This window comes from Dermacentor variabilis, chromosome 2 (genome assembly GCF_050947875.1).
Source record: "Dermacentor variabilis isolate Ectoservices chromosome 2, ASM5094787v1, whole genome shotgun sequence".
Taxonomy (NCBI): domain Eukaryota; kingdom Metazoa; phylum Arthropoda; class Arachnida; order Ixodida; family Ixodidae; genus Dermacentor; species Dermacentor variabilis.
The window spans coordinates 89,201,033-89,226,865 of NC_134569.1; the positions used below are offsets into that span (position 1 = coordinate 89,201,033).

The 25,833-nt window shown below is 42.5% G+C and overlaps 1 protein-coding gene across 1 annotated transcript in view; it reads right to left on the minus strand.

The window, feature by feature from the left end:
• unc80 (unc80, NALCN channel complex subunit) overlaps positions 1-25,833 on the minus strand; it is a 178,872-nt gene that overhangs the window by 86,045 nt on the left and 66,994 nt on the right. Inside the window, exons 18-30 of the mRNA XM_075681230.1 lie at positions 25,571-25,742; positions 23,436-23,708; positions 21,300-21,490; positions 19,136-19,348; positions 17,931-18,066; positions 16,069-16,332; positions 14,081-14,206; positions 12,189-12,353; positions 6,597-6,796; positions 5,327-5,446; positions 5,088-5,177; positions 3,783-4,025; positions 727-865 (exon numbers count right to left, since the gene is read on the minus strand). Coding sequence (XP_075537345.1) covers positions 727-865; positions 3,783-4,025; positions 5,088-5,177; positions 5,327-5,446; positions 6,597-6,796; positions 12,189-12,353; positions 14,081-14,206; positions 16,069-16,332; positions 17,931-18,066; positions 19,136-19,348; positions 21,300-21,490; positions 23,436-23,708; positions 25,571-25,742 — 2,332 coding nt within the window. The remainder of the gene's footprint in view (positions 1-726; positions 866-3,782; positions 4,026-5,087; positions 5,178-5,326; positions 5,447-6,596; positions 6,797-12,188; positions 12,354-14,080; positions 14,207-16,068; positions 16,333-17,930; positions 18,067-19,135; positions 19,349-21,299; positions 21,491-23,435; positions 23,709-25,570; positions 25,743-25,833) is intronic.

Here is a 25,833-nt window from a genome sequence, read left to right on the forward strand (position 1 = left end):
ATAGGAACTACAGCCCCTGAAGTCATAATGAATCGTAATAACTGATGACAGCAACTGATAAAACTAAGAAAACAAATCGATTCCCATTCCTTAGGACTGAATTCGGAATTTTGGCAAAGAAAATAGCCACTTTTAGCAAAGTACTGCCAGTGTCAAATTAAAAGTGAACGGTATGGCTTAACATACACACTGCAGCATCTTCTAGTCGTATGTTCACAGGCAGGTACACACTTTAAGTTGACAGGTAGAATTTGAGGATGCATGCCTTATTGCAATATTTTCACTGGTATCTTTTAAGTGCTTCTCACGACCCCACACTGCTGGAATGCATCATGTACTATTCCGTTTACACTCAACACACAAGCAGTGTGCTACCATTGCTGGCTGCGATGGTATCACCCACCACAATATTCTGTTGCATGGGTGGCAATGGTGGACAAAACACATGTAGTGCTACAGTGCAGGAGAAGCAAAACAACCATTGAACAATATAGTATCAGCAAAAGTGCTGCATAGCGAGTGCATCCTCACACAGTTCATGTGAATTGGACATGCACATCTTTCTGCAAAATTTACTGGCAGGAAGAGTGTACCTTCGAACACACACTCAACCACTTGCACTTTATGTGACACTCGTGGCAACATCCAGATCTGTGTAGTAGTGTGATAAAATGAGTAAAGTGCAAATTAAACAAAAGAGAGAAAGATAACACGCAAAACAAGTACCTGCCACAGCACTCAGTTGTTGGTCATTCTCTAGAAGCAGCTCCCAGGCAATGGGCATTGCTTCAATGAAAGTTTCTTCGGTCGCCACAACAGTGCCCTTTATAAGCATCGACAAAGGACTGTGAAACAGGCTCATCACCTGAAATTCAAGCAGATACAGAAGTGGTTTCATGTCATCAAGTCCCCTTTTGTGATGCAGTTAAATACAAAAGAGAGAGTGAGATAGAGGCACTCATACTCCCCACAAACATTTACAGCCTAAAAACCTGCTTTTATTTTGTGTAAGCATGTGCCAACTATGCCTATTACTTGTCCACATCACTAAGAGACCAACTTCTGTAAGTGATGCAAAAAAAAAAAAAGAAGAGGTTGCTGAGCATAGAGAAAGAAATTAGGCAAGTTCAGAAGTGCCTCAAGTTTACTATTTATTTACAAAATAGTGCAGACCAAAGCAGGCCTATGTAAGATTGGTAGTAAGAAGACAAAAATATCAGCAACCACTGAAACACTAAACAATATAAACAAGAAGAAGCTGATAAAGGAAATAGTATACAACCAAGTACAAATTTGTTAGGTGTAATCATTGCTGATTCAAAATATCAGATGCAGTTGTTTCATTCGATAAATCACGAGAAGAAAAGTAAATTTTGGTAAAGTTTGCTGTACTATTACAAGGAGTAGAAGAATTACCATGATGATGCCTGGTTAGCCATGACATCAGCAAACAAGAATATCATTTAATAAGTCATGGCTTTAGGACAACTTATTGCTTCTGAAGGAGGAAAGACAGCTTCAACCTAAGAATTAAATGTGAATCACAATGTTCACAAACATTCTTTTAAAAAATCAGCTAATAAATTAGTTTTGCAATACTCTGAAAAAATGAATTAAACTGCCTTTCACAGGAACATTTCCAGTGTTAAATTTAGTGTGAAAATGTTCCAAAAAACAGAACTTCACATGATGGAAAAAGAAAACACCGACTTCACATTACGATGTCAACAATTCCTTGAGACATTTTGCCTCATATACACAAGGCACTATGAGTACATGCCGGTGAGCACACGAGAAGACATCACGCAACCACAGAGCCTGCTCTGTGAGGTGCATGTACATTTCAAAGAGAGGGCCACGATTAAAGAGCCCCTCATCAGGTTTGGGCATTACAAACAGACAAGTATGGTGCATAGATCACAAGCTGACAATCCTGTCTGCAAAGTATCAAAGAGATACGCAGTGAAAAGAGCTGAAATTTCAGACAAAAGCACACGCGCCCACTGCAGAAAGCTCCGCTTCTGGCCACAGATTCCAGATCACATGCACAAATACCTCTACCTAAGACGCACTACCTGGAACATCACCAACTATGGCACATGACTTAGTACTCATCTGATACAGAACACATAATGCAGTCACTGCAAGCACTCTGTGCAGCAAAAAAGGAAGAGAAGAAAAAAAAAAAGAAGGTGAGGCTTATGCCATATACGTGATGAGGCCATTCAGCTCTGGTATGCAAATAGGCAGTGACAGAATGTCGCTTGTTGATGCTAGTCGAGTCAAAGGGAATGTGTGTCAGTGTTGGCAGTGAAGCTTGCCTCCTGGCTGCATAAAGACACAAGGTTTCAATTTCTTCTATCTTTAAAAATGAACGAATCATAAAAATTATTTTGGTAAAATACTTCCTAGGCGGTGACATAGAACTTCCTATGTATAACCAAAATTTTCAATGGGGTTTGGTGCTTTAGATGCTTTGTTTGTGCCCGAGAAAAGACAATGAAATGATGAGGCATGCATGCTGGGAACATGAAATCTCTGATTTAGTTTGATAGTTGATAATAATAGGGTTTAGTGCCCCAAAGCAACACCTCGGCTATGATAGGTGCAGAAGTAGAGGGCTCCAGATTAATTTTGACCACTTGAGGTTCTTTAACATGTACCTAAATTTAAGTACAAAAGTGTTTCGCAGTAAGATTCGTCATAATGTGGCCACGGCAACTACTATATTTTTGCACATATAAATTTCAACAAAAATGCGAAAAATTTAACAGTGAAGTTGGGGTGCGAGTTATATGTGAATTTTGCTTAGAAGTGTGGCTTCACGGCCGCGCGCGTCGCTCTGCCGTGAAGCCACTTCTAAGCAAGGTTTTTCGTTATTCAGTTTCGTTATCTCCTAGGGGACACTACCCTCTCCCCACCCCTGCATGTTGATGCTCCCTTCTTCCCTTCATCGTCGCCCATTCTCTTTCTCTTTACGGATCTGAATTTTAGGATTAGTAGTTGGCAAATAGTGCACGCGGCGCCAGCAAACTAGAATTCAGACGGACGATGAGCTGCTCCCAGCGGCCATCCTAGAGCAGCAGAAACTGATGATAAAGCTTTCACACGACAGAGTGAATCCCGATTTGAGCTTGCGGATTGCGTGCCATGTGATCATAAGTATGTCACACGTGCCCGTGGTGCTCCCTCGGTCTACGCGAAACGCTTTGCGATACGTATGGCTCAGTCGCGTTTGCTGCGTCGCCATTGTCCATGCGAAGGTTGCTCCATCCATGCTGTCAACCTTTGTCGTGTGACTGCTAGCTGTGAATTGATCCAAATCAGGTCACATGTCACGTGACTGATTCATTCGTGATCATGTCCGTTGTGTGAATCCAGCTTTATAAGCATTGCAGAAGCGGGAGGGAAAGAGCCACTGGCCGAAGCTACGACGTGGACGAGTCGTGCATCCGTGAACGAAGACTATTTGCAAGTATTTTAGTGTTGTATGCGGTTGTTCCCGCGAGCTATGCGCGCATTTTTTTTTTCTTTTTTTCTTTTTTTCTTTTTTTTGGCGCTGTTGTAATTGGGGTGCGGGTTATATGCGGTGGTGGGTTACACACAGAAAAATACGGTAAGTATTGAACCTGTGACCTCGTACGCAGCAGAACGCCATAGCCACCGAGTATTTCCAGTGGATTTTGGGTTGACAGTTACAGTGACTTCCAGATGTTTAAATTAGCCCAACTACAATAAAAGGTTGCAAAGAAAAGCTGTTCCCACAGCTACGTGGTCAGCACCTGTGTCTTGAGATATTTGAGCATGGGATGTTCCTCCTTGGCTGGAGTGGTGCCCTTGCCTTTGCCAGACTGGGGGAGAGACTGAGGCTTTGTCTCGGGTGGCAGGCCACCTTCGACGTCGTGAACCAGACAGGTAGCACTGCTGTGCAGCGAGCGTGCCCCATCCAGTGCCTTCTCCAGTTTCTCCAGATTGTGCGCCAGGCTCGCCTTGCGTTTCAACGGAGAGCTCGGCCCTGTGATAATCTGTACGCACAAGCCATGGATTAAAGCTTCCTTGCTGAGGCCCCCCCCCCCCCACTTACACCATTGATTAATAATTTGTAGATTTTTGTTTAAACAGAAAGCTAGAACCTTACACATAATAAAACAAAAACCCATTCTGTTGCGCTTTTTAGCTGCAGAGACACTGCCATCTACAAGTGACTGGCTGACCATTCCCCGTAGTTGTGTAGAGCCCGCAATATTGTAAAACTACAGTGGTTAACTTGAATCAAATACCAATAAACAAAGCACCAATATCACTAAAATATAGTAAAAACGAGCACCAAGATATGTTATCACATGAAAGCCTCGTCAAACAGATATTATGAGGGATGGCCAGTGTACACAACCAGATGAAGATTGATAAAACTGAGAGCTGAATGGAAACTTGTCTTGTAGAAGTGATTTATAACACTAAAGTGTGATTTAGTGAATACAATAATTTCTTCAAAGTGTCAAGCACTGACCACATAGAAGTCAGAATAAAAGCAATATGGTACTTTCATATTCTTCACTTGACTTAAATTTGTCAAATTTTTATAATGTGCACGATGACACATGAATTTCATAAAACTGAATTTCAGGGGACCAAAATTTGAAACGCCAGTTCACACACATAATGCTTGGAATCATAATCCAACAAATAAATCTATTTCTTTTGCTAAGAAGAATAGTGTGCCTAGCACATACTATTTCTGGATGTCCCATTTTGCCTTATTTGGCTAGCTACATGGGGGACCATGTGATCTGCAGCACTGAATACATTACATGTGTCAGTTTGTATTGCTGCCTCTATCTTCCATAGAGATCACTAGACGTGGATCGACAACAAGCCTCTAGGATATTGGTAAAAATATTTCTTAAGTAACTTTTCCTGCACACAGATGATCCTTTGATCAACTGACAGATTAAACTGTTCAATAGGAAAAAAAATAAGAACAAACTGACTCCTTGAATACATATTGTACAAACAGTGCTAAATCAGATGAGGACTAAGTGCACACACAAACACTGCATACAAATGCATACAAGCGCAGCCTTCACCTTCTTGAACTTCTTGTCCTTTTTTCCACCCTCTTTATCTTCCTGTTGCTTGCCCATATCTTGGATAAGTCCAAAGTCATCTCCATAAACCTGCAAATAACAAATTATCAAAGGAAAGCACTGGCAATGTGCAAACCTGTTGTAAGCACTGAAAATTATCACTGAACAAACATTTCTTGCAGAACCTTGCTGATGTAATTGCTGTTATTAACTGCAACTACAGTTCTGACGCAAGCTACCTTTCGGACACTCTTTGCAAGCCGATTGCAGGCCCTCATTTGCCTCCTGTAGCAGGTGTGATGGCAAAACTGCTGGTGCGTGCAGGTAAAGTGCAAGGTGCCGCAGAGTTGGACGATGACCTGAAAACAGCAATTTGCCACAAAGAATAAATAAATAAATAAATAAATAAATAAATTAGTTAGCGCTGCAGTTGTTTGTACACAAGAGCAATTGATAATGTTTTATTTTTCCTTGTTATATAGCAGTCATGTACAATAGCAAACTACACAGCTGCTCAAGGAAAGCTTGATGGGTATTGCCCTGTTTGAAGCTGGAATATGGCAAGCACTTACTGGTTGTTACTGATTACTGGTAGAATGATGGCTTGGTAGAATGTGGCAAGCAATTGACCATTATACTTATTGATCACTGGAATGTGAAAAGTACAAACTGGTTGCACAATGTAACCTGCAACCTACATACTAACACAGACACTTGCATCTGTCATCCTTTAAAACTGGGCCAGTGTTTCTTGGCATACAAACTTTAATACATATAAGTATGTCTGCCCTCACCCCCCCCCCCCCTGGTAATGTGCAACATATTAAGCACAGGAAATAATTTAATAGTGGTACATTATATGCCAATGTGGTGTAGAATAATAAAATGAAAAAAGAAACGTAGTTCTGATGCAAATTTCCACTAAATTTTATCTAAAACTTGTAATAAGGTCTCTTCCAGAGCTAAATAAATAAGAAAAAATGGTTTTCAAATTTAAAAAATGAACTAGGCCATGCAATTTTGGGCTTTGCCCTAGCTAGCAGCAGCTTAATGAATAAAAAAAAAATCATACATTCTTTATAAATCTATGCCACTAGGAAACAAGTACCAAAGGGGGGTAAATAGAGGATGAATGGCCTCATTTGTGAATTCAATGAGGGAAAGCTGGAGTCTAAACTTTCCTTATAAGTTTGTGATTTTGCATGGAGCATACAGATGACTGAAACTGATTGATGATTTAGAACAATGCTGCAGCTGATGGAACCCTTCACCTCAAATGATAGTGAACTTAAAGGTGCTGAGTGGCAAACGCATTGCAAAGGTGAGCCAGAGAAGCTGCCATGGAAGCTGGTATGAGACAAGTGCTGCCCCTGGCAAATAACCACACACACGCTGCTGCCCAAAAGTGGAAAGAAGGTGATGTCTGTTTTATTTGCGCTACGATGGCTTCCCCATGTATTAACCAACTAGCCCAAGAACAAGTTATAATGAAGTGGAAATATGTAGCACCTTGAGCCAGGGCATGTGGGTGGCGATGACGGTGGCGTCGTCTGCGTCCAGCAGGTCCACGGGGCTCTCTGGTGCCGGCTCGTCGCTGAGCACGCCAGGCGACTCCTCCCCACTCACGTCTGCCCGCTCGCTCGTGTCACTGCGGTCCGAGACCGCGCTCACCTTGCGCCGGGACTTTATGCTCTCCGTTCTGCGTAAACCTGCATTCACCATAGTCATCTCCCTTCAACAGAAAATCTCAGCTGAAGAATCAATAGCTGGAGGAGATGGTACATTTGTGGAACTCGTTATCAGCGCACACGAGACAAAAGACAGTGGAAGACACAACACATGTGCTGACTCGCAGTTGAATTTTATTTAGAAAGCATCTGGTGTACAGTAAAACCTTGTTCATACATTCTGTAAGAAAACGACAAAAAATGTATTAACTGGGAAAACGTATCATCCGAAGTCACAAAAGAATTTGGCAGACTCAACTGTACCGACACATATCGTATTTACTTGCATAATGATCGCACTCGCGTAATGATTGCACCCCTGAATTTTGTCGTCAAAACTCGATTTTTTTTCTTTCCCGTGTAATGATCGCACCCCGAACTTGCCGCAGGGATATGTCCTGTGCCAAGTCTAGCTAATGATGATCGTGCTTACCATCTGTTGAATGCTGTCGAATGCTGTCGAATGCTGTCGAATGCTGTCGAATGCTACGCGAATGCTACGCGAATGACTCTTCAAGACATACCAATCAGTCTGCACGCACCAAATATTCTTAAGCAGTTGCCCCATTTTATTCCTTTCATCACTTTCCACACTTCCATGAAAAAAAAAAAAGCTATAATCAAATCTGCCTTGGCTTTATTTGTAGGCTTTATAATGGGGCCGTATTCTGAAACGTTCGCCTTCCACGAAAGTTTCGCCACCGCGAAAGTCACATTCAATAAGCCAAGCGACTGCTTACCCATGACGTCAGCGTGCACTACCAACGCGCGCTCTCAAACGCTTCACATCGCATGAGAGATCACGCCCGGCGAGTGCAGAGCGGCTCGGGTGTGTTGTTTTCGAGTGTAGTGGCCGCAGTACTGGTTCTGCACGCTGACTACGTTTGCTTACGGCCTCTTTAGGTAAAACAAATTGAATAAGGAGGTGTGCAATGTTTTACTTTATATGAATCAACAAACATAGTTGCAAAACAACGCATGTAAAACGCCACCAAAAAGGCTACTATAAACTACCACCTATCTTATCTCTACTACACTCCACCACCAACCGAACGCCACGAGATGCCAAAAGACATGTTCATTTATTCAATACTTGTCGAGAGCACCCGTCGGCACCATGACGTTAAAATGACATAGGCCGGAACTACTATATGGCGCTGTTTAACTTCCGGTTTTGCTAAAATCTCCAATCAGCGCACGCCGTTGGCGGAGGCATGGCCAGGGCGAAACTTTCGCGAAGGGAACGTTTCAGAATACGTCCCCTGGTTGTGGTCAACAACAACAACAGCAAAAAAGGCCCCTTTCGATTCTTCTCGTCTGCACTTGTGGGCACACAACAAATCCTGAGCGGCAATGATAGTAGCCACGTTTAAATTGATACGTTAGAAGTGTACCCTATTCATATGCCGACGCTTGTAACGCAGCTAAGATATTCACCCACCCTTAGCGGAAACATGCCGTATTAGGATAGTAGTGAAGAATGCCGCAGTTTCCACAGCATACCCACCATGTGTTTCTATGTCACTGGCAGCTAAGCACGGCCATCTCTGTTTCTGTCCCCTCAAAGTGGGCATGGCTACATTATTGCCACATACTTGCCGATATTTACAATATTATTCATTACTGATACGGAAGAAGCTGTTTCAATGCCCATAATGTACTCATGAAAAGAAAAAAATTCGCGTTCGGCGGGTTCGCCTTGCTCCGCCAGCTGCCATTTTTGTTTTGGTGTCCCGAACTGTTACAGCGGTAGCCGCCTGTTTGTTGACCTGTTGTGATCCCACAGCAAATGCGGGATGAAGAAAACGAAGTCCTTTTCGTGGGAAATTTACCCCGCGTAATGATCACACCCCTGAATTTGTGGCAATTTATTTACAAAAAAGTGCGATCATTATGCAAGTAGATACGGTACATAATATAAGGCATTGCTATAGCCAGAAACGTTCGTGTACGCCGAGTAGTTGGGGCCTGAGCAGCCAAAGATGCATGTCGTCACTTTTGCTGCACCACAAGCTTACATTGGCGCCCCTCAAAGTTGGCCTCGGTCAGCAGCTTCTTCATGCGGGGCATTTTGACGAGAAGTATTGACGTGCTCACTTAGCGAGAATCATTGCAGTACAAGAAGCTGATGTGTGTAAAACTGATGGGGCCCCAGCCATCCGAGACCCGCCTTGTTGTTTTCCTATTGCTAGAATTTTAAGACGACAATGGGAAACAGAAACAAAATCACACTGGTGGGCAACGTCAGAATACAATGGCACCATAGCAAAATATGATGCTTACTTCTCACTGCCTGCAGCAAGGAACGGTGGTGCGTTTAGATTATCACCTATTAAATGCGTGCAGAATGCTTCCAACGGCACTAGGCCACATGTGCTGTGAAACAGATAGGTGAAGATACTTACCGTCATAGGATTTGTCACAATAGCTGTGAATGTGATGTGCAACAATCCGCAAGGAAATTTTCTGGTACCAGTATAGGCACTTCACTTAACAGGGCATTTTTATATGACATGCACGGGCAAATATTGTGGGGTAGGTGTCAGTGGTGGGCGCCTTTTTTCTCTCGATTGAGTGTGCCTCGCACCTTCTCTTGTTCACATAGGATCTAGCAGTTAGAAAACTCATCGTATGATCGCAGTTTGGCCATCTACTACGCATTGGTGCCAAAAGATCACGTTTTCTTAAATGTATCAACCGCTAAAAAAAGAAGTGTAATTGTAATGGATAATATTTTGTGTTCTCAATCGAGAGTGTTGGCGCTGGGAAATCGTACAAAACAGGATCGTATCAACAAGGTTGTCCTGCACATACAGGAACAAAACACACACATCAGAAGATACGAAAGCAAACTCAAGTACAGCCTGTTAATCAACAATCAAGGTACAAAACCTCCACGTCATGCAGAGTGATACTACATTGTCTCTTGTGCACTGCTGTTAGGTTCCCAGAAAATCTCAGGCTGCAAACGAACATGGCCTAACAGTGTCCCCAGTTTTTGCCCTGATAGGTGCCGGAGCAGTTGCTTAAGCTCCTCCACTCAACGCTCCATCTCAACACTCCACCTCGACTCAAAAAAGTGTGTAGCAGCATTGCCCCTCGACAAAAGTAGTCACTGCACTTGACTGAAACTCCGTGGTAATTCTTGAGAAGCTTAGTGTCATCTTCAGCCGAGGGATGACACTGTGGTCAACACAGTGAACTGGAGGATGGGCTTCGAGTTGAGGATCATTTGAGAACACGGGGGAGAGTTCCGCATCAAGAAAAATTAGACCTTGTTCACTTTTATTTCTCGCCCTGGAGAGTGCACTTGCCGAGAAAAAAATAATAATTAAATGTTACTTAAGTCATAGCTTACTTAGCATAGTGACTAATTATTTAGTAATTGGTTTGATAGGCCATTCACAACTGACAACTTGCTCTAACATATCAAAAACACGACTATAGGCTATGTGTTGAGTTTCCCATGCAAAATCAGAATGTTGAGGTAACAAAATATTGTGCATAGGTGATACGTTCAGTAGCCTTCAGTAGCCACACTACAGAAGGGATTCAGGGTGAGAACATTGCAAATTCTGATGGTACCTGCAGCTTATCAGCATTGGTTCTAATCGCAAGGAAAATGAAGCTGAATCCAATGTTCCAAAAGCCCTCAAATTCAGCCTTGTAGGTGCGTGGGGTGCCCTTGCATACAATGTTGCAGCTGAACATGTGGCACGGTTTTCGAACCCCTGCTTGTGAATGAGCACGATTTCACACAGATTGACACAATGTCACATTGTTCATGAAGCAGCCGTGTGTTCAGGCATCATACTTTAACACTCGGTGGCCATATAATCTAAAAAAGAACAAAATTGTACAATTTTAAGGCAAATGATGGCTTCAGATGTGGTCATTTCCATCAGTACACACAAGAAAATTGAATCATGAGGCCAAATTGGTTCTAATGTTTCATGTCAGGAATCCTTCAGTTTTGTAAGGCATCAATGATGCACAAAAACACAAACACTTGAAGAGGTGGATGAAATACTACATAAAAATTATTTTGAGAAGGAAAGTAACATAATGTAGACAATAATTACCTACTCCTAAAATTAAGAACAAGAAATGAAATCCTGGGGATTAACATGCCAAAACTATGATCTGATTATGAGGCATGCCAAGGGGGGGGCATTACAAATTAATTTTGGTCACTTAGGTTTCCTTAACAAGCCTTCTATCACTAATTTAAGTTCTCCAGGCTCTCCAGAAAGTCCAAGAGAGAAAAATTCTGCTTAATAAAATTCATAAGATGTTCTCAAGATATCGATCTGAAACTTTTATGGAAGCATCAGGGAGACATTCTAAACATTTGTGCCAATTTTCATCAAAATCCACGAAGAAATAAGGAAGTTGATTTTCAAAGCCATGTCCCCCCTTAAAGGGCTCTGAAACACTTTTTGAACATACTCGTAAGAAAATGTTGCCGATCGACAGGCTGCTATGAACATGCAAGTCAAATATTACTGCACTGCATGCAGCAGGGAATTTACGATCTTGTGTCAAAAATAGTAAAAAGGTGCTTGCTCTCGTTTTCGCAATGTAGTTATGCAGTGTCATTGCAAACAGCTGGACCTACCAACACTATTGGCTGATTTCGTGATCGCGGGAGCATACTCAGCAATACATAGTTGCTAATTTTAAGTTAAACAAATTAAATGTATGTATGTCTCTTATCTGAAAATGACAGAAAAATCATTTCATCTTTGCACTGCTGGTCTACACACGTCCTCCATGATAGCAGTGGTGTGCTGCATAACGTAGTCTATCGTGGCCGCCACAAGGTGCTGCAACAAGCCCTTTTGCCACAGGGCACCTCAACGCTCTCCTCCGCGTGCCAGTGGAGAAAATGGAGAGCATGCAGGCACCCTATTTCACTGCCGCAACACTCTACTTTTGAGCAGTACTTTGTCCTCTCAGCTTCTCCACTATGTAGCTTTCAGTGCGCTAGCAGAGACGAAAAGAGAGTGAAAGCCGGGTATGAGCGTGATAACTGCACTTATAGGTGAAGGCCTCGAAAAAGTTCTGAGGAATGCGATTCGTAAGAAAATGTGTCCCTTAAAAGTGAGGCCACTCTATAATTAGCAGGAAAAGTGTTTCAGGGCTCCTATAACATGCACTTAAATGTAAGTACACCAGCATTTTTGCATTTCACCCCCATCACAATGCACCCAGCATGGCCCGAATCAAACCTGTGACCTAGAGTTCAGCAGCGCAACCTCACAGCCACTTAGCTACTGTGTCGGGTCTCGTGTGAATGGTCTACTTCAACTATTCTTTGGGCATTTGGCATGTGCACAGCTTTCTGTGCCCATGCCTACTGCAAAGTTCTCACCTCCCTCCTCTTCATCTTCGGCAAATGTGGAGGACCGTGCCCGGGACTTGCGGTCGCCAGGCTTTTTCAGTTTGAGGCTACAGCGCTTAAAGCTGGAATTATGGCCAGCCGTGGAGCCTCCCGTCCTGCGCAGCAGGTGAGGCCTCCCTTGGGCAATACGGCGGCCTGCAATAATGAAGAAGAAGTGAGCATGACAGATGAAGGTTGTAAAAGCCCTGTGATCAAGAACATGCTTTACTACCAGGTAAAATGTAAACATGCCTCAAGTTAAGGCTTCACTAAAAGATATCAAGACAGTTTTCTTGTAATGTTTCAAGAACAAGTCAGCTTTTTCGGTAGAGTAATGCACCTTCGATTCTGGCAGCTTTGCGTAACCTTGGTTTCAGTTTCATTTTTGTTTTATTTGCTATAAGGGGCACACCATATGCCCCGAAAAATTAAAGGCCAGCTACCTATTGCCAAAAAAGGCTGACTGGCCTTTACATTTTAGCAATAGCCTGTGTAGCTACAGTGAAGACACATCTACATGGTGGCCTAACTTTAACAAACACAAGCTCTAAGATGCCAACGTTGATTTCATGGGACAAGAATTCTAGGCAGACCTACAAGTAGCATGGCTCCTTTGGCTTTGGAAGTCATCTTCATTACCAAGCATTCAACTACTTGCATAAGTGAGGCATCTACTGTTTTGCACAAGGTCGTTCTAGGTTTTCTAAGGGATTGCTTCTGAAATGAGCTATGGTTCTAGCTAACACGGTTTCAGACTTTCACTTGAAGTGGCATGAAAGAGTGTATAAATCGATAGGGTGTTGACAGAGATAAACAATTGGTAGCAGCACTTGTCCTCATCTGTTCCATGCATCTGTGTATTTTTTCGCACTTCATTTTTCAGTCAACAGCCAACATTAAATGCTTTGGAAAGAACATGCATTAAGCTAGCACCATACAAGGCACCACAAACAGAAATCTCCAGCACCTTCTGCAAGAAAAGCAATAAAGTGCAGATTCAAGTTAAAGTGCACGTTCAAGTATGACAATGAATGCACATAAGCCACCACACTAATGCGGAGGAAAAGTTGCCAAGAAAGGATAAACACGATTGGAGAACAGTGTACGACATATCATTTCAATGCAGCTTCAATTCTGAGGAATTGGGCAGCTTGTTTTCCTCACTTGGCCAATACAGCAAGCGCACTTTGGCGAAATATTTGAAAGGGCCTCTCACCAGTGTCAGACATTGTAAACCACCAAACAGCTGCACAGTATGAAGACGGTTAAAATTTCAGAGAGAAGCCTTCGTGCTTTTCCTTTCGAGGGAGCTCAGCTTCCTCCCACAGAATAATGCCCACACACACAAATACCTCTACGTATGATGCACTGCCTGTAATGTCATCGATTATGGCATATGACTTCAGTAAATCATCCAATTCATAACACGCAATCCCGCAACTGAAAGCGTGGCCCACAGCGAGAAAGGAAGAGAAGGAGGCACGGCTCGCGACGTAAGCATGCTACGGTCCCTCGGCTGTGATGTAAGAGGAGGCAGGGAAGGAATGTCACTTATGGATGCCAGTCAAGACAAAAGAGGAGTGTCTACATTGCCAGTGAAGCTCGCCTCCTGGCAGCATGGCAACTCAGCATTTCAATTTCTCGTAACTTCTCATACACTGAACTAATTAGAAAAATTCTTACGATAAAACGCTCCAAAATTTAACCAAAATTTGCCATATATAACCAAAATTTGCCATAGGGCCTACTGAGGGGACCTTTAAGAGCACGTAAGTGCAACAAGCACTTTAACAATCAAGAGACCACAACACAAGAAAGCAGGCCAGTGGATGATAGACTTTGCGAGGAAATTCCCAAGACAGCATTTTCTTCAGAGCACATACCTCGCTTCTCATCGGGAAGAATGAGCTCCTCCTGAACATTCACAGTGTTGTTGCTGCTGTTCTCCGACTCTCCTTCAGCATCTGCCTCATGCAGCACAAAACTAATTCTTCTTTCTCCTACCACAACTGAAAACAGAAAGGATACATCGATGAATGATTACAGGGCCTTGAAGAAAGGGGGCAAGCTTGCAAACTTCGGTCTAAAAAATTTATGTTCTGGGGCTTATATGTGCCAAAACCATACTCTAATTATGAGGCATGCCATCAGTGGGGTGCAACTAATCAATTTTTGCCACCTGGGGTTCTATAATGTGCACCTAAATCAAAGTACACAAACATTTTAACATTTCGCCCCCATCGAAATATGGCTGCAGTGGCCAGAATCAACATCGCGACCTCAAGCTCAGCACCGTGACGCCATAGCCACTGGGCTACCATGGCGGGTTAAAACCCTGGTCACTGGTTAGCATACCAGCCAATCTGTCGACCTTGAAATTGGAGAGATTAAGTCAAAGGGGAGGGGTAAAAAATGTGCTCTTTTTTCTGGGCCACAGAAACATCAGAAACAACTCTAAATGGCTGTCAGTATAGTTATTACGTGTATCAGTGCTTGTACTGTGACCGGAGACAGCGCACGTGCATGTGTATAACTAAGGAACATGTACTATGTCCTGCGACAGTTACCCTTTCCCACTTTTGATGTGGTTGACCACATAAAAAGACTGTACAGCGGCAAAGTTCACTTATGGAAACCAGCCATTATACAATGCATATTAGACCTTTGCCTCCAGCCCACTGCTCAACGCACTTTTTTCTCCAGTGAGGTTGCAGCAGTTTTTTGGGAAATTTAAGGCCATGTCCATACAATCAGGAGGATTCATCGGAGTTCAGGAGTCCCTTAAACAAATCGGGAGACTTCACCCCCAAGTATGGATTAGCAATAAGCAGTCTACAGAAGAAAAAGACATCCTAAATCCAAACTTGTTATTTTCACAACCAAGCCTGGCACTCAAGATGGAGGCACACAGATTCTGCACCCTGAAGACAATGACAAGAGATCTGACAACAATGATGCCAATAAGTTAATTGATGCTGACGTTTACATACTGAAGAAAGTGTGATTTGATAGCAACACGAAAATTTATGCCCAAGTGTCACTTTCTTCAGCATACCACATGAGTACACTAGGCATGGGTGTGGCAGCCTACACAACCAAGACATCAGCAGGCAACAAGCTGTTTCCTGTCAAGTGTTCACACTTTGTTTGGCAATCTATAATCCAAGCCTATTTATGAAGTGCATAATACTTCTGCCTCCAGTATGCACGCTTCCTACTTAAGCTGTGTTGTGCACATTCCACGCAACCCATGGATTAAAATCATGAGCATTTATTTGGTGGTTCGGCACTTAGCATGTCAGGCACTTGCACTTGTGCAGGCCACCAAGTCTGTGGTGTGAACCTGGTTGCTGTGTGAGGGCTGAGTGAATTTTGTTTCGACTGGTACAAGCGCAATGGTGATGGTCATCAGTGGCTGTATTTTGTAGCAAGTGATTTTATTTTCCATTCTTCCTTTCTTCTCATTCATTCACCAAGTGGCTGATTGTTGCTACAGCGGCACATGCAGTGGTGTCTCGAGTTAATAACGCATGGCAAAATAAGTGGGATATGATATGGATTAATTGTCATAAAATGAGGCCTCGGGCTTCTAGTAAACCTAAAGGGCATGAAATTGACACAGTGAAGCCAATATCACATTTAAAGCGTGCAGGCCAGCATGTGAAAATATATAGAAAACATTATACTAAATTTTACTGCAGATTTGAATAAGCAATTTTTCTGTTCCAGTTATATGTGCCACAATATTGGTTATGCATACATGCATGGTGAAACCAAAAGGACATGTAATGACTCAGTGAGTCCCTGCTATTTACTGTGAAAAAAAAAAAAAAACTGGCATCTCTAGAGTGAACTTGAACTGAAAGCCCACCTGGGTGGGTTTGCTCAGCCAGCGAAACCAGGCTGTGGGCCGAAGTCTGGCTGACCCCTAGTGTGCTCAGGGCCATGCTCCAGCGACGGTTAGCGTTGACACTACGAGGCTCGAAGGTGGGCCGGTCACGAGCCGACGTACGGGCTGATTTCTGTGGCAGCAGCTGGTATGTCTCTCGCAGGAAGGCTGTTATCTCCAGAAGCAGCTGGCAAGCTGCCATCTTGAGCGCAAAAGGGCAGACATTTCCTGAAGGGTTGATGCTTGCTGTTGATTAAAAAAAATGTTCAGTTGATACCCACAATGGCACATGAAGGCTCAGCTAATGTACTACATCTATAGTGTTACTCAAAATCCTACAAAGTACAGTCTGTGAAACTACATCCTGGGCAGAAGAAAAAGGGCTACTTACTTTAAACATGATGCTACCGTGGCATGCACATACATCAACAGATGTTCTCTAATTGTACAAGTATGGTAAGCAGAAAACCAAAAACAGGACTGTATTCATGCTCATTTGACGTTAGCATATATATCAAGGTGTTCTCTTTATGCAGATAGGCGAAATATAAAACAAAGTCATTATATTTGTTGTCACATCCTTCTTTTACCTCAATGATAGAGCATCTACTATATTTTGCAGTCTATAAGTCGTAGTATTTTCCAAAATTTTCCTTGGTGTGTCTTATACATGGTGCAACTTAAATATGCACAAAGCCATGCAAGCTGGCACGACCAGTATGAGTGTCTTTTTTCCTGAGAAATGCAATGCAATGCAAACGACATACCTACAATGTCTAAAAGTTACTCAGAGGCCAACGATGGAGACTCAACAATGCTGCCAGCCAAAAGTACCTGAACTTTTTGATCGCGTTGGAGGATGAGGCCTTCAACAGCTTCGAGTGAAGTGCAATAAATGCTAGTTTTTGGCATCTAGGAGGAGTGTTTGTTTAAGTTATTTTCAACTAAAATATATGACTCGTAAAAACTTTTCTTTAAAGAAATTTACTTCCCTGAAATGGGTAAGTACAGCATGTTGCAGCTAGAGTACAGCTGTGCATAAATGCATTTCATCATGCCTACCACGTTAAAATAGGTATATATGACTTATGTGCCATCTTTTTTTTTCAACACTCGAGGAAAGTGGCTGGTGCGATTTATAGTATGGAAAATACGATATTCGTAAGGCACACAAAATGCCAAACACAGTGCAATGTACTTAGCAGAGCCTCACACTCAGAAACATACCTGAGCCAATCTACTTACATCTTATCAAGGCATGGCACTCTCACGTTTTTCAAGCTCCTAGGAACAGCAGACATTTATTTTCATTATCAGAATGTGTAATTATCTGAAGTTGAGGAAAATATATGGTTCAAAACAAAACTACGAGTTAATCTACAAATAGATGCTACCTGTTGCATATTTTTAAACACTTTGTTAGGCCCAAGTTGTGTTCCTAGAAAAGCCATACAGTTATCAAATTACAACACTTATTGACTTGCCGTTGCTAGGTGCCATGGGAGAAAGGAAAAAGTAAGCCCCCATGAATACATATTCAGCATGTTAGGGCTGTGAACATACAACCAAGTCCTTCACTAAATGCAGCAATTTGAATAGTATGAAACATGGGAACACCTTTAATGTTTATTATAGATATCTCCATAATCACCTGCTTATGACCCCAATTCCATCCTGAAAAATCAAAAGGTCTATGAAAGCACCCTGTCTGAATTACCCAGCTTTGAAAAGCAATTAAAAATGCAGCAGGCAAACTAAAAATTTGGAGGTTGTTTGAACGAATCGAAATTTTAAGTTATCCTAGTCTGAATCACCATGAGCTGAGTGTACTGCCCACACATCACCTTCATCCAAAAAGTCTTCTTCTTCATCTTCCATTCTGCACTGCCGGCGCTTTTGTTCGTCGGCTGCGATGGCAGCAATTTCCAGGGGGTCATGAGTCTCACCCTGAAGCATCTCTTCAAGCCTGGCCCCAATTGCCTGCACAATGCACATAGCGTTGTACAAAAGATTCTAACTAGAACGGTGCCCACAGTTTTCCTAAAAAGCGAGATAGATGTTGGATTTCGTCCATGTTGCCAATAAAAACTCAACAGGATTTTGTCCATACAAATGCATACGCATACATTTATACTGTAAAATTAACGTTTCTATAAGGCGAGGACAGCTTCTAAGGTTGAGCTGTTAGTATATGAAGAATAGTGATGCCATCTTTGGCACAATGTCTTCACTCCTAATAGTAATATTAAGCTCACCTGTGACTTCAGGATGGACATATATGCCATGATATTGCGTTGCAAGAATTGATTGCAAAATAGTAAAGTGTCATTAAATTAGGATAACTAGTACGTGAAATCTAGCAAGTATTGAAAAAAGAAAGAAGTGACACTATGAAGGTGTCAATTGAGTGATCAGGAATACATTATTTACAGTTAACAGTTAACATTTAACAGTAAAGCAGGCAATGATGTTAGTCTCAGAAATTGCCAATGCTCACAAGTGCACAAGTTGTGGTGGAAACAACCTCCCTATTCATAGACATAGTATCACAACAATCACAAAGTTAGATGTTGGTAGTGATCCTCTCACCCCCTATCTTTTTTCACCATGCATCTTATTTGGCCTAAAGGCCTTTTAGAAGGAGGAGAATGCTTAGAGAAGCAAAAGAAAATGGGAAACTTTTTTAAAATTTTAAATATTGCATTTAGAAACTCTTCTAATACTGTGCATCAAAAGTCAAATCTATCAAATTATGGGGTTTGATGTTCCAAACACATGAAGGGCGCTGCAGCGGGAGGCTGCAGTGTAGATTCATTTTCAACCACCTGGATTTCTTTTGTGTACCTAAATCCAACTACATGAGCGTTTTCACATACTTCACCCATCGGAATGCAGCCAGCACAGCAGGGAATCGAATCTATGGCCTCATGCTTAGCAGCAGACAACCATAGCCACTAAGCCATTGTAGCAGACAAAGACTGTACATGAACACATGCAGACATTGTTCCGTTACTTCAGGAAGCGTGAAAGATAAACCAAGTGAACCCACCTCAGCCCACTGAAAGAAGAGTTTTCCAGCAGCCCGCTGCAGGATGTGAATGCGATGCATGCCTGATGGTGTGCCACGATTTGCTAACGGGCCAGAAGGTCGAAACACTGGCAGATTTAGCTTCATCCATGTGGGCCAGTGGCCCTTGTTGCAGCGGTGCACAAAGTGAGCACACTCCAAGAACAGGGCTGCACGGGACACAACCGGCGCTTTCTGCGTGTTTTGACATGGCAAAAAAAAAAGAAAAAAACATTGCACATCATATTTTAAAAGACCATGCCTAAGGAGATATGACAAAATTTAATGAGTCAAAGAGTTACATATAGGTATACAAAATATGACAAACACAGTGAAACGTGTTACCAATTTAAAATGGCACAAGAAGACTGCATTACTCCGACTCCTCTGTCCCTTGAATTTACTTTTTAAATCTAATCTTTCAGACAAATTGAAATCCATTAGCTGTCCAGTGAGCATTGAATAATTAGAAGGTGGTCAAATTAGTGCAATTATTATGATTTTTTTTCCCCATGAAGCAGCCTAAAATGCACTGACAGCCTCATCATTACTGCACTTATGCTGGTCACTACAATGTCGATAAGAGCTAAACAATGTCTGCACCAATCAATTAAGGTATGATCAATGAGCAATGCCAATATGTGAGAGAGCCTATCACACTTAAATAGTTCAGATTGACACACAACTGCTACAACAAATAAAGAGATATCCGCAGCTATAAAAAGAGACCAAGAAAGAAAACTAAAAAACGTCAGGATCTCTTAAGATCTCTCTTAAGAGGTGAACGGTGAAAGCCTACTTTTTCTCCTCTTACCATTTGCCTCATTAGTAAGTACTTTTAGTCATTTGTAATCAATTGTAGTTGTTACAATTCGTCATTAGACATATTGGTCATTAGTAGTCATTACTAGTCATTACAAGTCATTTCAGTCATTGTCATTACTGCTCACTATTAAGTATTTTAGTCATTTGTAACCAACTGTGGTCATTACAAGCCATCGTTAGACATCTTGGTCATATCATAGTCATCAGTAGTCATTACAAGATATTTCAGTAGTTATTAGTCATTACTGGTCATTACTAAACATATTTAGTCATTTCTAATCAAATGTAGTGATTACAATTTATCATTAGACATATTGGTCATTTTGTAGTAATTAGTAGTCATTACAATTCATTAGTAGTCATTTTAGTCATTAGTACTCATTAATAGACATTTCTAGTCATTTTTAATCAATTGTGGTCATTACAAGCCTTCGTTAGACATATTGGTCATTTCGGAGTCATTAGTAGCCATCATCGGTCATTACTAGTCATTATTAACCTCTACCGATCTCTATTATAACATTATCATTCACCAACTGTCACTATCAAACCTTTTTCATTCTTTAATCTGTCTTTAATCTGTCTTCATTAGCGTGATGACGCTTCGGCGGACACTCCGGCGATCAGGTCTGCTGACATAAACTTCACCGTGAGTCTAGAAAGACTTTTGCCTTAAAACCACATAACACACGTATAATGTTTTCTCAGTTTGAAGAAAAAGAAAGCGAAGTGTCATGCAGTATGTTGCGATGTTGTGTTGCCAAGTGAACCTGATAGAAGTAGCTCTTCTATTTAACTACTTACTTGCTTACACTCAAAAACATTACATGCATTACATGGCGTTCTAGGTTTATTAACCTGTTTGTATGCGGTGCCTGCCTGTATTGTTCAGATTAGTACTGAAGTAAGCGTTGCGTGCAGTGATGCCTGACTGAAACACTAATTTTCTTAGTGCAGAGGACAGTGCTGCCATCTTCTGGGGGCAAAACATTTGCCATGGAAAAGACATACTACATAGCTGTTTCACCCTCCCGACACCACATCGTGCCACCATTTTGGTCACTGAGAGTATATACACTTTTTGTCTAGCATTGCTTCAGACCAAGTCTACTTGCTTATTCTGCACAAGACCAGCAAGTATTACATCTGAACTTATTGAACTGAACCCAATGTCTGACTCTTCGACAAGTGCTTTTTCATGCCACCCATAACTAACAGAACCAGCACAGGAACCAATCCCATAGCCAGATTTCTTTACGTAGCAAATGAACCAAAGATGTTCCCACAAATACAAAGAGAAAGCTGTTGATTTCAAACTTGCCAGATCTAATGCTGCAGCCAGCAAAGGGGAGTCAGGAACTGTTCCAGGCTGGCAAACCTCTTGTAGAAAGGCAAATCGAAGCATGCCATCGTAGACTAGCCTGGAGTTAACAAGTTTGCTCTCTTTCATGATAAGCATCTCACCATCTCGCTGACTGTGGTCCAGGTCAAACGAATTTCGTCTGCTGAGATCTACAACAAAGAAAGCACATTTCTCATCTCAGCACTTAAGCAGTCATTGTTGACACATGGAAGAGATAGTGCATTACTCAAAAATGACAAGAAATAACACAAATGAAGCATGATTTAGGGACAAAGGTGGTCGTAGTGATCACAATCAAAGCAACTAGCAAACAGGCCTTTCTCACTCTTTTATATCAAATTCCTTCTTGCTAACCACTAACACAGGCAACTAACTAAAAATCATTGTAGTGTGTAAAAATATAAATATATATTGTTACCAAGCACTGCCAGAGATGAAGTTGAGGAGAGTACAGAAGATGATGATGCTTGCTGATGTCACGCAGACTGCCTTCCATCTTGTATGCTTTGTGTGCATGTGAACACATTGTAAATACCCTGCAAATATATTTTAACCGTCTCTTCTCAGCATGACATTTTGGTGGAGGTTGCGGGCTCTCCCAGACACACAACAGATTTACACAGCAGGCGCTCCTTGGCTGCATTGGTAATGCCAGCTCAAGGTCAGAATGCTTCGGGCACGTCAGCATCCGCGCCCATCATCATCCTGGAACAACTGCATGACACTGACATGTTTTCCGAAACGGATAACACGGATGTTGAAGATTGGCTTCAGCTATACGAAAGGGTGAGAGTGAGCAATCACTGGGACCGGAGCGTCATGCTCGCTAACCTGATCTTTTACCTCGTGGGAATGGCAAGCGTCTTATTTGAGACATACGAAGAGGAACTCGCCAGCTGAGACTTGTGCAAACAAAATCTTACTGATTTGTTTGGCAAGCTTCTTGGTCGCCGGCATGCTGCACTGAAAGACCTTGCGTGCTGAGTTCAGACTTGCACCGAGTTCAATGTGACATATGTTCAGGGCACGCTTGCGCTTTGTCGCACGGTTGATGAGAAGGTGCCGGAAGTAGAAAAGGTCGCATATATCCTCAAAGGAATCACAAACGACGGGTTTACGCTCCTCATCTTCAAGAACTCTTTGACAGTGCAAGACATCATTGCTGAATGCCACTGCTTCGAAGAAGCCAAAACCATTGCATTGCCCACCACTTTTATCACCTTCCTAACATGGCTGCCACATCTACCTATAAGAACCTCAGTCTTGGCCCATGCCTACAGATCTACAGAATCTGCTACCCACTCATGTTTTAATGTTTTACATATTTCATTGATGCGCATATCTGACAGATCACCACAACTCAATTAAGCGAGACAGCAGCATCAGCCTCCAAGTGCACACCCAACTACATGTACAAGAGTTTTTGGAGCACAGAAGTTGTGAATAAGTTTATTTGATGCTGTGATGACTGAGCCAAACATTTCAGAGTGCAATGTGGCCATATAGCATCAAGAAATGTATACATTGCATCTTTCAATTCTACAGCGGGCACATCAGCTGCATAAAAAATTGGTTGTTGTTGTTGTTACGGTTGTCGTCATTTCACCAATCCAGTGGGCCCTGAAAACTTTTGCAGTCATGAGTACACTGAAGCTAGGTGCAATGTAACATTTCTGCAACCCGTCTTAAAAAATAAGCAAACGCTGGACGTTACTGAAATTTTCTAGTTCTTGCTAGCACACAGATCAGAGCAAGTAGGTTCCTGCCCTGTGGAAGCAATAAGGTGACAACTGAAACCATAGATCCTTGCACTAGAGGAACAGGAAAAAAGAGCTCCTATTAACCCACTTTCTTGTGCGAACATGGAAGATGAGTACTTCTGGTTGAGCAAGTTGGTGAGACATATTGCAAGCTTAAACAGCGCGAAAAGACGAGGACAAAGATATGTATGCACAGGACCAGTGCTGGTCCTTTGTGTATGTGTATTGTTGCCATCATTCTTTCACGCTGCTCAAACTTGCCGAAAAAAAGCTTTTTGCCAAAATATCAAAATAAAAAAAGCAAGAATATAGAGGCATGTGCCATTGCCCTCACCAGGGGGCTCTTCGAAGCTGCCATGCTTGCTCTTACTCCGACCAAAGCCCAGCTTGGTCAACTGGTCTTCCATACGGCGGCGAGCACGTAAAAATGTCAGGCTCATGTGACTGGCAGACTTGGGTGGCATCTTGGGTGTGCGGTTCATGCCACTCGAACGTCGAATGAGACGTTCAGCTGTGTTTGGTGATGTGTCCAGACCGACACCTCCGGGAGAGCTCCCACACTCTTCTTCTCCTGTCTCGCCTTTTCGATCTCCTTTCAGCCATCCCACTGCATGGAGAGGGTCACTCAAACCAGTGTAGAAATGATACCACTAAGAACTGTAATATCATATAAGAATGAAACATGAACGAAACGTATAAGTTATAATACTTTCTATGATTAACATAAACCATTTCTGGTTTGAAAAGTTCGGCATAAGAAAAATGGACATAATAGGAAAGAAGCGGACAATGCAAATGTCATGTGTCCATGTTTTCTACACTTAACTTTTCAAAACCTCCATCCTCTCCAACTCGCACAGCTTTCTTTAGTTCTAAGATTCAACCACTTGCTGCCATCAAGTGCAAGTAAGTCAATTAAACGACAATCTCCATTATCATGTTTCTGAACTGGTCTGTAGAGGAGCTTTCACCAATAAACAGTTGATGAGAAAGGTCAAATTGCTGTTACAAATTAAACAAAATGAATCTGTATTACCAATGCTCTTTTTTGAGATGGCACAGCACTTAATTTTTTCTGTTTTGGAAACTGCACTCAATTTAAAGCTGTAATATACAAGTTCAACATGACATGGACAAGTAAAGAAAATTGTGCATGCACACATGAAGAGTGTTAAGCGCAGGTGTATGTGTAAAGCAACTGTTTAGAGTGCTAGATAGTCTGCTTGGGAAAATTAGGCACAAGTACAAAAATAAAGTCACCGTTTCGCCAGCAAGGCGAAGCATCGATTGCGATAACAAATTAGCAGACAGCAATATGAAGAAAGGATAGTACTTTTATCGGCCATATCTTAAACTTTCTGTAAACTTTCGCTTGTTAACTAAATTACCAAGCACGGTGTCAGTACGCACAACACGCATAACACATCCCACTCAATGACCACGGGCACTCGCTGTCGAAATGCTGGCGTGAGCAAGCTCTGCAGCAGCAGCAGAGAGCGAAGTGACCTTAGTGCTGTCTATCGTTTCAATGCAAACTGAGCACCGAGAACACACAGCATGCACAACGCTACGAGCTGTCAACGCACCTAGACTCTGCCCCTAACACATATTGCTCTCAAGATACAGCCGCGCGACTGCATGCAGCCGCCACATAGTTCTGTCCCCTGGCACAACCGCCGGAAGACACACAACCACCAGAAGACCACTCGCCTATTTACAACTTCGCATCGTTATGCAATAAAGTTGCAGCATCAAAATGACAGCGCATCACTGCCGGAGCCTAAGGCTCATTATAACATAAAGGAGCACGACACCTGGTATACTTGCGCTGCTAATCCTGATGGCTTACTCCCTCCTCTCTATACCTCCTTACTTATATTACTGGCTTCAGCTCCGACCAATTTTTTCTTAAATTATTGGCTTTTGTATCCAAATTTCTTTTGGATCATCTTTCGTGATGATCCCTCAATTTTTTTATATTTTGATTGGAGTTTGAGCTCGCTATACCTCATGGTGGTGCGGGCCTCCCCCCCCCCCTTTTTTTTTCTGTTCTTTTTTGCTCTGGGGGAAACAATCAAGCCACATAGGCAGTTGCAGGTGGACTATAATGCCACCCCCTCCCTCCCCTTCCCCTGGTGCCTCGCAACGTTGGGTGCCTCGCGTACGATGAAAGATGGCACGCTTCCTACCCGCTCTCCTCCCTTTTGCATGGGCGAGATTGAGCTGCAGTCGTCGGCTCCCCTCACACACTTTCACTTGCACATGCAGCGTAGGGCGCCGGCGCCGATGGTGGAAATGCATGTGGAATGTCTATATAATTGCAATCGCAATAATACAATACCTTGTGTTGTATTATTATAGTGGCCATAGAAACAGCCTTACAGCTGTTTCTATGGCCACTACATTTTCCAATAAGTATGTATTCAGAAGAAGCTCACACCACGTGTTTTACAGAAAGCAAGGACGCACCCAGTGGAAACTTAGAGCCCTTGCTGTGCTTAGGAGTGAGGGAGATATTATCTCCCTCCGACAAGCTAAGCCTAGGAGTCAGGGCCCTGTGCTGACGAGGAAACGAGGGTGTCGTCTGGCCTGGCGCTGGGCTTGGGCATGCCGAGACGTCCTCCTTCTCATCCATGATGCTCTGCAAAGGCAGTTTCAACACACCCATTCACTTTCTTGCCAACACAGATCTCAAAATGCAGCAGCACTGGGAAAAATTCTGGTGAAACACC